General features: G+C 37.3%; 1 protein-coding gene across 1 annotated transcript; it reads left to right on the forward strand.

Moving 5' to 3' along the window:
* The first annotated feature begins 14252 nt into the window (after positions 1 to 14252).
* Positions 14253 to 16053, forward strand: LOC138872906 (uncharacterized). Its single transcript, XM_070151326.1, has 5 exons — positions 14253 to 14622; positions 14841 to 15065; positions 15225 to 15403; positions 15512 to 15641; positions 15746 to 16053. The coding sequence occupies exons 1-5, from the start codon at positions 14253 to 14255 to the stop codon at positions 16051 to 16053; spliced, it is 1212 nt and encodes a 403-aa protein (XP_070007427.1).
* Positions 16054 to 19180: the final 3127 nt, after the last annotated feature.

Genomic DNA, 19180 nt, shown 5'->3' on the forward strand with positions numbered 1-19180 from the left:
ATCTCTTATTGACATAATCTTGCGCAATCAACCGCTAAATTCCTCGAAATCCTTCCGTTAGCATTCCATGAGCACTCTGAATCTCTAGCAACATTCACATATTCGACTTCTTACTTGATAGTTAGTAAAACCCTTCGCAGAAGCTTTGCCAACCACGCGACTGCTGACTTGCTCGTAGGAGACAACCCACCTGTGGAAATTTCATGCTGACACCTCCTAACAACGTTGCAGTGCACTATTACTATGTAATCAGTGACCCATTCTGAGCCCATGCTCATTCACCAATCGTACTAGTCCGTTCACTTCTTATGGACATCAACTAAATATGCGACAATATCTTCCAATTCAAAGTCATGTTGTATCCTTCTTCATATCAAGCAAATTCTTTCTGTTGCATCCAACTCCCCATGTACCATAGCCAATATTTCAAATTAGGCATGTGGACCCAATCACCGTCCACTACACTTCCCAAATCGCTCGAAACTTCCCCTCAAGGGGTGCAGTTATCTTGCCACTGAACCCATATGCTACTCCACTTCTTACACCTGGCTTTCTAGAATTTTAACCACCGCATGACACTTCCCACATGTTCTTCTCCTCCTTTGCTGCTTAGCTAATGCCTTAGATCAAAATCTAACTCGGTAGCACTTGAACTAATATATCGCTACTAACTTTAAACATTTCCGAAGATCATCGTTTCTCGAGCTGTCAACATTAGAAATATCGATTCAATCCTGAACCACCGTACCCTGCGATCTCTAACAGCTGGTTCTTCAATACTATCTCACAATATTCTGCCCCACAAGCTATTTGTAGAAGATCATAACACCGGCGAACTTAACACATTCAATCAAGGGCGACGACACCACATCACAGATGAAATTCCACCACTCTTAAAAACACCGAGTCTCGTTACTCCATCAATCTAAACCTGATCATTCATAGTCCGATTGACTTTCTTTCGCCGGAAATACAACACCGGATCTCTAAATCATGTACTATGAAAATCTCCTTCCAAGTCATTGACTGCTTCCACTCATGGACAAGCATTCCACCATCACCTTAATACCGTACGATAACTATTCACGAGCATCATAACAACCTGTGCATAGCCTCAAAGTTCTCAGAAGCACATCTATGGATCTGAAATGACAGAATATCCTTCCGCAAGCGACGACAATAGTCCAACCAACTATGCAGGGAGAAACATCCCGCACCACGTCTGTAGTACCATTACAATTCTTCAATTCCCGATTTATAATAAGTGATTCGCATCACATAAGATTTAGTAGGAAAGAAACAAAGGCCTCAAAGGAATCAAATCGCATGGCGAGGAATCAAGAAGGGAAGTGCTCTTAACAACCCTGTAGCCTGTCGAAAATAAATACAGACGTCTTCGTACTGATCCCAAGAATCTACTAGACTCGCTCATGACTCGTGAGACCTAAGGGAACCTAGTGCTCTAATACCATGTTGTCACGACCCAAAATCCACTAAGGGTCATGATGGCGCCGAACACCACTGTCAGGCAAGCCAACACTAAATAACTAGAAAATTCTAGTTTTAAGTATTTCTAAAATTATTTTTTATACATTAAACAATAAATAATAAATTTCACTGAATAAATAGTGATACCTTTAACAATCTTAAAATACCGAATAATTCCATGGACATCCCAGAAGCCGGTGTCACAAGTGCATGAGCAATTTCTAGGAAATAATGTAATACAATATCTGTCCGGAAAACAAGTTGGACAGTAGAAAGAAAATACAATACAATAATCTGGAGGAGACTCTGCTGGCTGCAGATCGTCTCGAGAAGTGCATCTCACCTAAGTCTCCATATCAACCATGCCACTGCGCTAAACTAGGACACTAAACGTACATGTGTCTGTGCAACAAAAATGCACAACAATTGCAGCATGAGTACGAAAACAATGTGTACTCAGTAAATATCCCGTCTAATCTCGAAGAAGTAGAGACGTGAGGTCGACTTCGACACTTGCTAGTAGTCCAATAATAATAATATATTAATAGAGTGAATAATCATGGATTTTATAAAGCAAATGTAAACTAATAAATCCTGAAGCAGGTAAACACATCCTTTTTAATACTAAATTTCCAAGATTTATATTTCATCATGTTTATCAATTTATCTCAGACCAGGGAGGCAATTTTAATTTTGTAAATCTCAAGCAAGCATTACAAGCATGCACAAATTATGTCGAGGACGTACGACCCGATCCAACAATATATAAACTGTGCACTACCATAGGGTTGAATGGCGTGAACCATAGGTGCATTTATTTAATCTATCGAGGCGTTTGACCCGTTCCACAATAGATAAACACATTCAAACAGTCAAGTCAAGAATTCATCAAGGAGCAATTATTCAAAAAAAGGCAAATTTTTCTTTTAAAAGTCAAGAAATGATGTCAAGCCTTTTAAAAATTTATTTACATGTTTATATCTTTTAAGCCTTTTAAATTGACAACAAGGTTGCAAATATTACAAGTAAGGCATGCTTTTAGGTCCTAGACTAATCGAACTTAAGCATAATAGTAGCTACGCACGGACTCTCGTCACCTCGTGCGTACATAGCCCCCATAAATAGAAGCACATATCCAATTAATTCACCTATGGGGACAATTCCCTCTTAGAAAGTTAGAAAGGAGACTCACATCGCTCTGAAGTTCCATAACCGGCATTCCACGCTTCTCCGATGACTCAAATCGATGCCAACAATCCCAAAACTAGCCAAATAACGGGCAAACCAATGAAAACATACCCTAGTACGTATAACAAGTCAAATACAATAGATTCCCAACTGCACTTGAAAAGTTGACAAAATCACCTTCGGGCCCACGTGCCCGGATTCCAAAAATTTTCAAAGATAAAATTTACCCATAACCTCACGATCTCAAATATGCAATTTACTCTTAATTCCATGTCCAAAATCGTGGTCAAAATCCGAAAATACTAATTTTCTAGGTTTTTCCCTTAACCCCAAGTTCTACCAATTTCAAGCTAAAATCAATACAACATGAATGTATTTAACTCAAAACTAACATAAACCACTTACCTTATGCTTGGTGGTAAAAATGGCACCTCAAAGTTGCTCCAAAATCGGCTCCAATGGAAGAAATGGAGTTGAAATGAACCCAACCCCCGATTTAAAAGAACCTCACTGCCTCCACCAATTCCGCACCTGCGGTCACTTGACCGCTTCTACGGTTCTGCAAGTACGACCGACAATCCGCTTCTGCAGTCCTCCTCCAGGCCCTCAACATCCGTATTTGCGCCCTTCCTTCCGCAGGTGCGGTCCCGCTTCTGTGGTCAGTCCCAGCCTAGCCCAGCCACTCCCGCTTCTGCGGCACCAAGGCTACTTCTGCGGGTCCGCACCTACGGCCAAGACCTCGCAGGTGCGGTTATACCAGATGACAGCAAGCTTCAGCTCCTCCTCCCAACTCAAATTCGGTCCGTTAACCACCTGGAGTCCACCCGAGGCCCCCGGGACCCCGACCAATCATACCAACCAGTTCCAAAATATAAATGCGGATCTGCTCTAGGCCTCAAATCATATCCAGCAACGTCGAAATCACGAATGACAACACATTTCAAATTTGATTAACTTTAGAACTTCGAACTTCTTCATTCGATGCCGAAACCTATCAAAATCATATCCGATTTACCTCAAATTTTGCACACAAGTCGTACTTGACATTGCAGACCTATTCCAACTTCCGAAATCAAATTCCGACCTCGATATCAGAAAGTCCACTTCCGGTCAAACTTCTCAAAAACCTTCAAATTTCTAACTCTAGCCAAATGACTTACGGACCTCCGAATCCACTTCTGGACGCGCCCGCAATACCAGAATCACCATACGACACTATTCTTAGAATCGGAATCACAAACAGACATTGATAACACTGAAATGTACTTCAACCCAAACTTATAAAATTCTTCCAAGATTCTAACTTCCACAATAGGCGCCGAAACGCTCCCGGGTCATCCAAAACCCGATCCAGACACACGAACCTGTTGGAAACTTCAAATCCCGATTCTGAGGTCGTTTTTCTCAAAAATTTGATCTTAGCCAACTCTTTTAACTTCAAGCTTTTGAAATGATAATTTTTTTGTAAATCAATTTCGAACTTCCTGGAATTCAATTCCGACCATGCGCACAAGTCATAATGCCTGAAGTGAAGCTACTCATGGCCTCAAACTGCCGAAGAATGCGCTAAAGCTCAAAACGACCGGTCGGGTCGTTACAAATTTAGCACCAAATTGCATGAAATTTTCAAGAAAGCTTCAAAACTTCTATTTTCTCAACCAAAGGTCTGAATCACGTCAAATTAGTCCCGTTTCTCACCAAATTTCACATATAAGATATAAATATCATAACGGACCTGTACCGTGCTCCGAAACCAGAATACGGGCCCGATACCAACAAGATCAAATTCTTTAAATTATTAAACTTTCAGTCTTTTCAATTTCCTTCAAAAAATTATTTCTCGGGCTAGGGACCTCGGAATTCGTTTTCGGTCATACGTCCAGATCCCATATTTTTTTACGGACCCACTGAAACCGTCAAACTACGGATCCGGGTCTGTTTACCCAAAACGTTGACCGAAGGCAACTAAAATCAACTTTTTAAGCCAAAAATTATTATTTCATCGGTTTCCACATAAAGGCTTTCCGAAAATGCGTCCGGTCTGTGCACGCAAATTAAGAAGGAATAAAATAAGGTTTTGAAGGCCTCGAAATACGAAATCGAGTTCTAATTCAGAAATGCTATGAGCCTTTCCCTGATTCCTTCTCTTCTTCTGTATCCTTCTTCCTCCTCTTAGCTTAGATTTCATTTCCATGGCAGCTAACAATTATGTTTCTATTTAGTAAGTAGTTGTCTAACCGTTAGAATACTTTATTTTTTAAGGAATATCATGATTCGATTAATACAAGAAAGAGTTTGTACTGTAAAAATATAAACAAATATAATTTTTTTGAGGATGTAGATTTATTAATACTAATTTATGAACACGTGTATTGTACACTTAATTAGATTATAGCGGAGTGAAAAATAAAGGAATAATAATAGTAACAAATACTGAAATTATTTATTCAATTTGCATTTTATAAATTTGAATTCATAAAAATCTTGAGTTTTCAAAAAGTGTTGGTTATTTTCTAAAATTTATTAAAATAATTATTTAAGATTTTATGATTACCTACAGCCAAACTTGGATCCTGAGATAAGAAATAAATCGACTAGTAAAACGAAGCATACATAATGCATGATATTGTAAACATTTTTTATATACCTCCCTTACAATATTTGCAAAAATAGTTTTTTCAGTTCATATCATTTCAATTTGTTGAGTAGCCGTGTAATCGTTAAAATACTTTATTTTGTTAGTAAATATTATATATTGTCGCAATTTAAAACATGAGAATTATATATATGAAAATTTAATAAATATAACAAGTTTTAAGGCCATGGATTTTGTAAGTAATAATTTATGGACACGTGTGTTGTGTAAATAAATAGTAGTGATGTGAAAAATAAAGAAATTACAATGGTAAAAATTACTTAAATTATTTATACAATATGCATTTGACAATAGTCAAAGCTTAACCAAATGTATTACATGCAAAGTAGGCTCGACACTAGCCACCTGTTCAGAGGAATCCCAACTCTCTCGCCTTTATTTTTTTGCACTAAGCATTGATTTGTTTTTGGCCTTATTTCTTTTACTTAAACCAACTACAATTACTAAGTAGATGGAGAGTCATTTACATTTTTTTATTCTTGGAGTGTTCACATTTATATTAAGGAGAAACAGGACAATCATAGTCAGTTGTGACTGTCACTAATTTTTGACTCGGATCGGAGTCCTTATTTATGAATAATTGTAATTCGATAGTACAATATCAACGTATAAAGTTTATCTATCTATATATATATATTTAGAAACGATCGAAATAATTGCCCAGAGTTTTAGAGATATATGAGATATCAATGAACCGTTTGGTGAAAAAGTAATAGTTTGGAAGGTGATTTCTGTCAAGTATTATCTGTAGTTTTAAAATTAACGAAAGCAGAAACTATAAAAGTTAGCTTGCCAAAATTATACTTATGGCCTCAAATGAAAAATATTCAAATGACAAGAAATATAAAAGTAAGAACATATCCAATATTTAATGACTCTTGCTATGTGTTGGAAATAGAACGCTTGGTTATCAACCCTAATGGTAGTAGTGCATTTAATAAAAAAATATTAGATTAAAACGCAATTTATGCAAATTATATGATAGAAATTAAAGAGCTAACTTAGCTAGCAGAAATGAATATGTTGATCAACTAAATAAAAGATTGATTGCTAATTTTATGGTAAAAACAAAATATTTTTCAGTTTTGACTCACCAGAAAATGATACAAATAATTACTACCAAGAAGAATACTTAAATACTTTAATACCAAATGGCCCTCTACCATACATGTTTGTTGTCAAGTTCATTATTTTTTACGTATGTTAGTGCCAACATATGTAATATAAACTAAGTAAAAATTGATCTTCCATGGCATAGGTTGATTTTAAAGAAAAAATATGTGTGTCATACTATTGAAAATTTAGATCAGCATAATAGCTTATGCAATAGTACACATATGGTACGTAGAAGTTTTGACAATAACTTCATACATGCAGAACTTATGATATTGGTCAATGTGCTTCTAAGTACGTGTTTATCCCCGAATTCAGCTTTCATCTTCTGAAATTAAAGAATATCCTTTTAAATTTTTGCGAAAATAATTTTCAATATGTTTATATTTTGTAGTTATAATAAATAAGGTACAAGGACGAACATCCTAAATATTGGACTATATTTACAACAATATGTTTTCTTACATGAGTAACTACATGTTGCACTTTTAAGAGATATATCAATATCGACAACAAGAATTCTGGTTATGGAAGAGCAACCAAAGTATTACAAGGAAACATACACAAAAAAAAACATCATCTATAAGGAAGTGTTTGATAAGATACCATCACATTAGATATCTTTAAACTACAATACATAATTATCTACTTAACATGACTAAAATTGATCATTGTGCAGATGTCCTTTCATTTGAATTCACGTATTAGGCTAATGTAACAATATTTTTCGGTATTTAGATGATTTTTGTATTATTATATATAAAAAATTTCTTATTAAGTAAAATTTATTCTTCCTTCATATAAATAAATATTTAAATCATTATGCGTCATTATCAACGTGCAACGCACGTTTATAGATACTAGTTATTATAAAAGCATGAATACAATGTCGGTTTACAAAATATAAAAGCATGAATATAATTTCAGTTTACAAAATTAACCTTATAATATTAAGCATAATAACTCATGAGAAAAGGACAAAATGGGAAACAATACATATTAGAATAAAGACTTGCAGTAGAATAAGGAATTAACTCACGCTAATATTATGCATGGTATGGAAAGTGTAATTCTATTCCTTTTTGGATATACAAGATACACGTCCAACCTTTCATTCTTTAAGTATTAGAAAATATTATATTGCGTACGAAACGTGCAAAATTAATATTGAGTATAGAAAAGTAATTTTAAAAGGCTTACGAACCAAATTGCTGCAATATTGAATAGTGATACATCTCTAGAAGCCTTAAAAAATCACGAATGATCTTTTCCATTTTTTCTGCCTTCATTCAATTGAATGTTTTCTTGATCTCCTACAATTTCTACTCTTAGTTACCTATTTTATAAAATAAACAAAAAATGAGCAAATTAAAATTCTAAGAATCTTTCGGCTCTTCGTGATCTTGAAGCTAATCAGAAGTTACAAGCATACTTAAAAGCATGAATACAATATCGATTTACGAAAATAACCTTATAATATTAAGCATAATAAAAGGACATAACCGGAATTCTAGATATTAGCCTTATAATTCTATTAATTTTAGGACATAATACTATACGTTAGGAATCTTACATGATTACCTTTAGGAATCTCATTAATATAATTACTTTGGGGCTGTCTAATTTATATAAAATTGAACAAGTAAATATCTTTAGTCATGTAATCCTATTACTTTTAGGATATACCTCTTAAAATTTTCTATTACTAATTTAATTTGAAAACGTATTATAATATCCTATTACTAATTTAATTTGAAAATGTATTATATTTTTCAAATTTATTTAGAAAAAGGAGAGCATATAATAGTGTAAAAGCATAAACAAAATATTAATATATCAAAATAGTCCTAAAATATTAAATGGAAGAACTCACAGGGAATGGACATAACTGCAATTACCTATTTTTTGGACTATAATACCTTCTATGCTAATTTTTAATATTTAAGATTATAAAATTAATAAACTTTTATCTATTAAATTCTTATTAAATATATAAGGAAGATTTAATAAAATCAATTTCATAAGAATCTTCTATATTGGCAATATATTACCACTCCATAATGCCCAATACAAAAAAATAATATTAAATGGATTGCATAAAGAGTTAAAATTGAGAGAGAAAACTTCCACGATAATATATTTTTATATTATATTTGAAATATTTTCCTACTCAAATAATATTTTTTTATCAATTTTTCATGTAATATTAAAAAATACTCAATTATTAAACAACAACTAAGAAAACATTTTAGAATATAAATGTGTGAGAAAGATAAATAAAATGGTTGGTAAGAGTCAATACCACTAATGATTCTACAGACATAAAGATCTAAAAGTGAAATGTTATATCAATCATTTACTGTTTAAAAATAAAATTTATGGTGGATAAAAGTATAATTAAGATTAAATATTCAATACTAGATGTAATGACCCGATCAGTTATTTTGAGCTCTAGCGCGTCGTTCGGCGGTTCAAGGCCAGGAGCAGCTTCACTTCACGTATTATGATTTGTACGCATGGTCGGAATTGAATTCTGGGAAGTTCGGAGTTGATTCGGGAAGAGAATTCGCATTTAGGAAGCTTTAAGTTGAAAGAATTGACTAAGATAGGATTTATGAGTAAACGACCTCGGAATCAAGATTCGAAGGTTCCAGCAGATTCGTATGATGATTTCGGACTTGAGCGTATGTCCGGATTGGATTTTGGAAGACCCGAGAACGTTTTGGCACCTATTGTGGAAATTAACATTTTTGGAAGAATTTCATAAATTTGGTTTGAAGTGCATTTCAGTGTTATCAATGTCTGTTTGGGATTCCGAGTCTGGGAATAGCTCCTTATGGTGATTCCGGTGTTAGGAGCGCGATCGGAAGTGAATGCGGAGGTCCGTGGGTCATGTTGGAGTCATTTGGCTAAAGTTTGAAACTTGAAGGCTTTTGAGAAGTTTGACCGGAAATGGACTTTATGATATCGGGGTCAAAATCCGATTCCGGAAGTTGGAGTAGGTCTGTAATGTCGAATATGACTTGTGTGAAAAATTTGAGGTAAATCAGATGTGATTTGACAAGTTTCGGCATCAAATGAAGAAGTTCGAAGTTCTAAAGTTCATCAAGTTTGAAATGGAGTGCAATTCATGATTTTAACATTGTTTGATGTGATTTGAGGCCTCAAACAGGTTCGTGTAATGTAATGGGACTGGTTTGTGTGATTGGACGGGGTCCTAGGGGCCTAGGGTGTGTTTTGGTGTGGTTTCGGATCAATTCGGGCTGTGATGTTGCTGCAGATTTTGTTTCTAGTGTCCTTCTTAGCGATCACGAAGGGAGTTCCGCGTTCGCGAAGAGGAAGGTGGGAGGCTCCTAGATTTCGCCTTCGCGAACGTGAAGTGGAGGTCGCGAATGCGAAGGGGTGGGCTGAGTTGGCTACGCGAACGCGAATGGGCGATCGCGAACGCTAGAAGGAAAGAGGGGACCTGGGCCTGAGGTCGTTGGCCTACGCGAACGTGAGGCCTGGACCGCGAACGCGTAGGTTCTGGGTGGCTGGCCTTCGCGAACACGATCACCTGTCCGCGAACGCGTTGAGGAGATTTTGGGGCTGAAGTAGGTTGTACTTTGCGAACACGAGGGTATTTCCGCGTTCGCGAAGCAGGGCAGTGCTGGGCAGTGAGTTGTTTTAAGACGGGATTTGGCCCATTTTCTTTCATTTTCTCTTGGCTTGGGCAATTCTTGGAGTGTTTCAAGATGGGGTTTTCATCATCAAAGGCAAGGTAAGTTATCCCCACTTATTATGAGTTAAATACATTGATTATGTATAGATTTTAACATGGAAATTAGTAGAAATTTGGGGTTTTGAGGAAGACCTAAAAATTTGATATTCTTGAATTTTGACCACAATTATTGGCATGAAATTGAGAGAAATTTATATATTTGAGTTCGTGAGGTTGTGGGTAAACTTTATCTTCAAAAAATTTTGAAATTCGGGCATGTAGGCCCGAGGGCAATTTTGTCAACTCTTTAACGGGGTTAGGAATTATTATAAATTGAATTATTATGAGTAATCGAGCATAAATTAATGGGGTTGCATAATTATTGGCTAGTTTTGGAGTGTTGTGCATCAGTTTGAGTCGTCGGAAGTGCTTAGAAGCCGGTTATGGAACTTCAGAGCAAGGTAAGTCTCTTTTCTAACCTTGTAAGATGGAATTAACCCCATAGGTGAACTAAACTAATATGTGCCTCTATTTGTGGTGGCTACGTATGCAGGAAGTGACGAGAGTCCGTTTGTAGCTACTAGCTATGCCTATGTTCGGGTAGTTTTAGGCTCATACGATGCTTTGCTGATATTGTTGTTGATTTATGTTTATTGTTTGTCTTGAGAAGAAGTGCGATTGAGCTTGCTTAGTAAATGTCTTGAAAAGAGTTGAAATTGAGGAATTTGAGATCTTAAAAGTTATAATTTGAACTTCGAATTTTTGAAAAGGATTGAAGGAATATTATAATAGCTTAAGAAATCTATGTGTAACCATGTCGCATGTATGTTTCGCAAGAGGGGTAATTTCCTTAAAAAGCTACAAGTTGAATTTTCCTTATTTTGAAAAGAATCAAGAAAGTGATATGATTTTAATGTTAAATTTATATTTGACTGCGTCGCAAGTATGATCCGCGAGCGGGGTAATTCCTTAAATTTATATTTTACCGCATTGCACGTATGATTCAGGAGCGGGGTATTCCCTTCTACTACTCTCATGGGATCGGGCCGTTCGCCTTGGCAGGATTTATGTATCACACTCTCATGGGAGCGGGCCATTCACCTCGGCAGGTTAATAGATGCATCTACGATTCTCGTTGTTCGACCCTCGACAGTGCACATTTTACTTTTACATTGGATCAGGTCGTACGCCCCGGTATTTCCTATATATTTACACACACACACATCAATCTTATGGAACTCGTGCGTACTATTTGGCTAGAAGCCAGGGTATCTGAGGATCTTTCCCTGAATTGAATTATGACAACCATTCTATGATAGTCACTATACCTTTATGTATATGCTCTGGTTACGGAGGGAACATGCTAGTTGAGAGCTTGAGTATAATTGTAAAGAAGAGAATTGTACCACGTATTTTATACATGTTTATTTCATATGCTTACTCTGCTTCATATTTATTCACTTCTTTCCTGTATTTGAAATCATTGGACCACTAGTAAGTGTCGAAGTCGACCTCTCGTTACTACTTCTTCGAGATTAGATGGGATACTTACTAGGTACACATTATTTTTGTACTCATACTGTACTTGCTGTGCATTTTTGTTGCACAGGCACATGTATGACTATTGGCCTAATCAGGCGCAGCGACATGTTTGATACAGAGACTTAGGTGAGCTGCACCTCTCGAGACGACCTGCAGTCGGCAAAGTCTCCTTCAGAGTACCGTATTGTATTTTCCCTTTCTGTCCAATATGTATTCCGGACAGTTATTTTATTACATTATTTCGTAGAAATTGCTCATGCACTTATGACACGGGGTTCTGAGATGTCAACAGGATATCATTATTTATTCAGTGGAATTCTTTATTAATTGTTTAATGTTTTAAGAAGGGATGATTTAAAATATATTAAAATGAGAAATTTCTGGCTATTTGGTGTTGGCTCGCCCGTCAGTGGTGTCCGGTGCCATCACGACCCTTAGTGGATTTTGGGTCGTGACAACATGATATCATAGCACTAGGTTCCCTTAGGTCTCACGAGTCATGAGCGAGCCTAATAGAGTCTCGTGGATCGGTACAGAGATGTTTATACTTATCTTCAAGTGGCTACAGGGCTGTTAGAAGCACTTTCCTTCTTGATTCCTCAGCATGCAGTTTGATTCCCTTGAGGCTTATGCCTTCATTTCCTTTCCATTCAATCTTATACAACGTGAAGCGATGGTCCTAAATCGGGAATCGCAAAATTTTAATGGGGCTGGAGATGTGGTACGTGATGTTTCCTCTTGTGTATTTGACTGGACACCGAAGGATGAGGAAGAGCATGTGGGAAGTGTTTTGTGGTGATTAAACTCCTTGAAGGCCAAGTTTGGGAAATAGGAGTCGAGTAGTTGCTTATAGGAGTGAATTTGACCAAAGTAGGAGAGTGGCATAGCAGCATATGGGTTCTGTAGTAGGATGGCTACACACCTTGGGAGGAGTTTAGAGTGGATTGGGATTCATGGTGGTCAGAGACTAGGTCTACGGGCTTGATTTGAAATGTTGGTTGTCATACGTCGGGAAATTGGGTGCAACGTAAAGGAGTTGCTTGATATGAAGAAGGGTACAACATGACTTTGGATTGGAATGTATTGTCGTGCCTTTAGTTGAGGTCCATGAGGAGCGAATGGACTTGTGCAGCTATGAGCATGGGCTCATGATGGGTTACCGATTCCATAGTAGTTGAGCAGTGCAACGTCATTGGGAGATGTCAGCATGTAATTTTCACAGGTGGGTTATCTCCTATGAGAAGGTCAGTGGTTGCATGGTTGGCAAAGTTTCTACGAAGGATTTTACTGGCTATCCAGTAAGAGGTCGAATATGTGGATGTTGTTAGAGATTCAAAGTGTTCATGAAATGCTAGTGGAAGGATTTCGAGGAATTTGGTGGTTTGATTGCACAAGATCATGTCAATAAGAGATAAAAGACCTTGGTGGGTTCCAGGGTGGTGTAAAAGTAGCTTCAAGATAAGTAGGACAGTCCCACTGCCTACGATTGGGTTGCATGGTCGCCTATTTATGAGCTTTCTAGTTATCAGCATACTGGCGGGATATTATGACTAAGGAAGAGGGTCATCAGTAGTGGTTGGAGCAAATGATGGGTTTTCAATGTCTTTGCCTTATGCTTCTTATGTTTTGATTATCTAACAAACTTACTATCAAGAACCAGATAGAGAACCTGACCCACCTGGTATACACTTCCAATGAACAATGTCCAGTCTGATCTCCAGCAAATGAGTGAACAACCATAAGGAAGAACACAATAGGGACCTAGTCCCTTAGGGTTCTCTCACATAAGTACAAGTCAACTATACAGTTGGAAGGCAACTACAGAAAGTGATTGTCCGCAACTGTACACGCGACAGTGCAGCAGTTATTTCTCAATGGGAAGAAGTGTGTACCAAGATTTGATATCACTATTGTGATGTCTTTTGTAGTATAACAACCTGGTGCAAGGCACAACATACTTCACTTGCACATTTAGTGATATTCTCTCAAGCATTAAAGTGTTCATCCGGAATTGAAGTCACTAGTGTGTCAAGAACAAGAAGACAACTCCACTAAAGGATCAGTTTTACAATGAGTTTATGTGTATCCGTAGTTGAGTTGTAATCTTGTTATTTGATCTTCATTGTAACTCCTATCTTTCTTTCTTAGAAGCTATGTCTTAGGAAACCCAAAATCCGTAAACTTTCTGAGTTTATGTTGTAACTAGGTTTAGTCATAAGTTTAAAGTCTTTGTAACTAGTGAGTTACAAAGTGGCTTGTGGTGAGAGTATCATAAGTTAGTTAAGTTGAAATCTTTGTAATAGAGTCATTACAAAGTGGCTTGTAATAGTGAGATTACAAGTTAGTAAAGTTGAAAGCCTACAAGTGTAGGTCGTGGTTTTTGTCCCTTTGTGTGGGATTTTTCCATGTAAAAATTCCTTGTCTACGTTACTTACTGCTTCTTAAGTATTCTCAGTAGAAACTCATAAAGGATCATGTGCTCTATAGTTTGGTGGACTCATATAAGTTAATTATTGGTATCAAAGCAGGTTCTTTCTAATAGGTTAACACCTAGAAAGGATCTCAATGGCTGCTCCACCCAACTTTAAGAAAGGACAATCAACCTACAGATCTCCTAGATTCAATGGTCAATATTACGGCTGGTGGAAAACTCGCATGCATGATTTTATAAGGGCCGAAGATTCAAAACTGTGGCACATCATCTGTGATGGTCCACATGTTCCTATGAAGAAGCCTGAAGAGACTAGACCAATGATGCCGAAATACAGAAAAGAGTACATCGATATTGACAGAAAAGCTGTAGAAAAGAACTATCGCGCCAAGAAAATCTTGGTATGTGGTATAGGACCCGATGAGTACAATAGAGTCTCAACTTGTGATACTACAAAAGAAATATGGGAAGCATTGCAAACTGCACACGAAGGAACTACTCAGGGTAAGCTGTCCAAGATTGACATGCTCACCACAGAGTATGAGCTCTTTAGGATGAAGGATGATGAGTCTATACAGGATATGCACACCAGATTCTCTTCTATCATAAATGAGCTTCATTCACTTGGAGATGTTATTTCCAAAACAAGCTTGTAAGGAAAATCCTCAGTGTTCTACCTGGTTCTTGGGAAAGTAAGGTAAATGCCATCACTAAAGCTAAAGATCTACAAACGCAAACCATGGATGAGCTGATTGGTAATCTGAAGACATACAAGATGAAAAGAAAGAAAGACAATGAAAGGAGAGAGCCAAAGAAGGAAAAGAACCTAGCACTCAAGGCTGAAAGTAGTGACTCAAGTGAAGAAGATAGTGATATGGCCTATCTTACTAAAAGATTTCAAAAGATGGTTCGAAGAAATGGTGGTATACCAAAAAGGGGCAGTTCAAGTAAGGCAAGGAACAATGATCTCAGTCACAGGTGCGGAAAGCCAGGGCATTTCATCAAAGACTATCCACTCATGAAACAGGAGCAATACAAATAAAACCCTAACAAAGAACCAAAAAGGAACCTGGTTCCAGACAAACAATTTAATCAAAAAAGTGCAGCTGACAATATTATGAAGCATGCTCTTGCTACTTGGGGAGACTCCTCCAGTGAATCAGAAATGGAACCAAATATAGAAAATAGCTCCATGATGACGGTGGAAACTGAAGCAACGAAGTATGACTCACTGTTCGCGCTGATGGCTCAATCTGATGAGGATGAAGAAGATGAAGATGATGAGGTAAATTTCAGGGATATTTAGAGAAATCTGAAATCCTACTCTTCTAAAAAGTTAAGGTCATTAGCAAATATTCTAATTGATGATTATTATAGCCTTGATAATAATAAGGAGATCCTGACCATAGAACTAGGAGAAGCTGAACAATCTAGAGATGATCTGGTGGTCTGTGTAGTGAACCTAAATGAGACCATAGCTAATCTTGAAAAAGAAAAGGATGCTTTGAATGAAAAGATAACTAGTGTATAAAATTAGAGAGATGACCTGATGGTAGTGGTTGTTGAATTGAAGGAAACAATAGAAGATCTTAGCAATGAGAAACACACTCTAGAAGAAAAATTGCAGCCACTGAGCAAGAGAGGGATGATTTTTTAGTGATAATCACTAACCTAGAGGAAACCATTGAGGGACTCAATAGAGAACATAGGACTGTGAGTCTTGGGAAAGGGAAGGAAGTAGCTAGTGAGACACACATCAAGCTTGAACAGGAATTAAATAATGTGAAAACTAGTCTATGTGGTGAACTTGAGAAAAATCGGCAACTTCAAGCTGAATTGGAGAAAGTAAAAATTGATCTTGAGAAATCTCTAAAGTGGACCTGGTCCTCAAATGCTGTCACTACCATATATTTGAACAATAGTGGAAATAGGTAGGGAATCGGGTTCCAAAGGGAGAAAACTCCTTACAACCCTCACAGCAAGTACGTCATTGTTCCCCATAACTGGCTGTGTACCCACTGTGAGAACAATGGGCACTTCAAAGAAAATTGCCAGGCCAGGGTTCAATCTGTTCAGAAAAACAGAGTGTTTACTTACAAAGTGACTACTAACAAGGGACCAGGTACCGCTCGCAAGAAACGAATATTGCATGCATGGACTAGAAAAGCTCCTATCCATCCCTTTTATCATAATAAGGGACCCAAACTAGTTTGGGTTCCTAAATCTAACCCATAATTTGCATGTGCAGGGAAAAGTGAGAGGAAGCGGACTGCAATGAATCATGGACAGTGGATGCTTAAAGCACGTGACTGGAAGCACCATGGATTTCTTCTCACTAAAAGCCCTGCAGGAAGGGAATGTATCCCTTGAAAAAGGAGAGGGTACATTCTCAATGTTGGAAAATCTTTTTGACACTCAATTGAGAACATGCACTATGTGGATGGCCTAAAGTACAGTCTCCTAAGTGTCTCTCAAATCTGTGATAAAGGGAACAAAGTAGAGTTCTTATCAAAAATGTGCACAGTTACCAATCTGGTAACTGGCAAAGTTGTCTTAGTGGCCAAAAGAAACAAGAATATCTATGTTGCTGACTTTGAATCTTTACAAGCTGGTGATATGAGATGCTTGAATTTAGTTGATGATGATGCAGAACTTTGGCATAGAAGATTGGGCATGCTAGCTTCTCACTTCTGAATAAATTGATTCAGAAGGACCTGGTTCGTGGTCTGTCAAGTTCAAGATTTACCTGGGCACTGGTTCATAGAACAAAGGATGAGACTTGCAAGGTGTTTAGGGCCTTTTTCAAGAAGATCCAAGTGAAGATAAAATTGAAGGTAGTATGCATCAGATCTGACGACGAGACAGAATGTAAAAACACCAAATTTGATGAGCTTGTAACAAAAATGGAATCATACACAACTTCTCGACACCAAGGACTCCATAGCAAAATGGCGTTGCTGAAAGAAAGAACAGAACTCTGGAAGACATGGCATGGACAATGCTCATCGATAATGGAATCGCCAAAAATTTCTGGGCAATAGCAATAAATATTGCTTGCTACTTGGTGAACAGGTGTATAATCAGGTCCCTCCTGAACCAAAACCCATTATGAGCTGCCAAATGGAAGAAAATCAAAGACAACTCATTTGAGAACCTTTTGAATGAAAATTCCATGTTCTCGACAATGGGAAGGACCAGCTTGGGAAGTTTAATGCAAAAGGCGATGAAGGAATCCTTCTGGATACTCCCCACAAAGCAAAGGCCACAAAGTCTACAACAAAAGGGCATACTGAGTGGAAGGAAGTGTTCCTGGGCTATTCAACGAGACACCCTCCTCTAACCAAGGAGGAAACAATGATGATCAATATAATGAACCATCTATAGTCCCTGGGAAATATCTGGGGTTTCAAATAGGAAGGTTGATATGATGAGTAAGATGAAGGAGACAGGTGAAAGACAATGGAACATTATCTTCCAATTCTCACAAGGAACCTGGTACTTCACTTACTGCCACTGAAGCTGAAGAAAGAGTGGAGATGCAGTTCATGGCACTCCACAAGTAACAGAACAAAAAGTGCAGGGAAATCAAATTAACCTACCAAGTTCCTCTACCAATCAAACTTCAGTCCAAAACTGGAAACACAAAAGCTCCCATCTACATGATAACATAATCACTTCCCTTCATTCTAGAGTTAGACAAGAACTAAAACTTCAAAAAAAATTCCCTAGTCCCTTCTGTATCTCCACTCCAGAATAGAATCCAAAATCAAGTCCCAAGGAATCTTACTTGAAGGCTTCCAAATGAAGTTTGAAATACCTTAAGGGAACACATGACCTGGTCTTGTATTACCCCTCAGGTGACAGTTTTAACATTATTGGGTATGATGATGTTAATTATGCAGGTTATTTTGTGAACAGGAAAAATACTTCTGGAATGGTTCACTTACCATGATCATCTCTCATCCTTTGGGGCACGGGGAAGCAAAACTCAATAGCTTCGTCAACAACTAAAGCAGAATGTGTAGCAGCAGCATCCTGCTATGCTCAAACCCTATGAATTAAGCAGCAACTGAAAATTTAGGTATTTTCTGATGGTATACCTTCTCTATCCAGGTCAAAACAAGAGGACCAAGCACATTGAGGTGTAACATTATCTTTTGAGGGTCAATATGGAGAAAGGGTTGATCTATGGAAAGTCCTAGAGAACAAAAGACCAAATTCCAGATATCTTCACTAAAGCCTTGAGTAGGGAACATTTTTGAAGAAACAAGGTGAAGCTGGGGTTATTAAAATCTAATGGAGAACCTGATTATCCATCAGTTGGCTATGAAAAACACCTTCAGGTAAAATTAGCTAAAGTGTTTTCTGGCCAAGCCTAACTCACATCGATACTGTTAAAGGTAAACACGCATGACGATCATAGAAGCTAAAGGTACAGTATGAACTGCGAAAGAAGAGTTGCGAAAATCTTTTTCAAAAAATTATTCGGGCATTAGGTTTTTGTACCACATGTTAGTAGTAATGTGATTGTTCAACATGCCTTCTAAAAAAATGTTAACAAAATTAACTCAACTTCCACATCATCTGACTTTTCAAAGTTTGCATGTCATGTCTTGTCTTTCAAAATGCTTCATCCCCTCTGCACGATAACGTTTTCCCACAAACCTACCGACGTTTTCAGAACTATTCAGAACCCATTTCTCTCTCCTCTCATCATTAGCCCTTCTTCAAATAAAACTTTCTTTCTCTCTCACAGCAAGTCATGAATCTTCATCTCTTCTGTATATCAGTGATCCTCTCTTTATCTCTCTCACTCTACTTACCTACCAAATACTCATATAATGGCAATCGAACGATCGCTTCCTTCTCCCACCATTAACACCAATCCCACTTACCTATCATCCTTAAAGTCATTCCCAGAAATTCACTACTCCAACTTTTCCAATACCATCGTATCAACACCCGGTTCTTCCTCTTTTCCTATAGTTTTTCCTTTTCTGACAAACCCTGTTTCCCTTCCATGTATTGAAAATCGTATGTCTTGTCATTTCGCTGATCTCAT

The sequence above is a fragment of the Nicotiana sylvestris genome, chromosome 7, assembly GCF_000393655.2.
Source record: "Nicotiana sylvestris chromosome 7, ASM39365v2, whole genome shotgun sequence".
Lineage (NCBI taxonomy): Eukaryota > Viridiplantae > Streptophyta > Magnoliopsida > Solanales > Solanaceae > Nicotiana > Nicotiana sylvestris.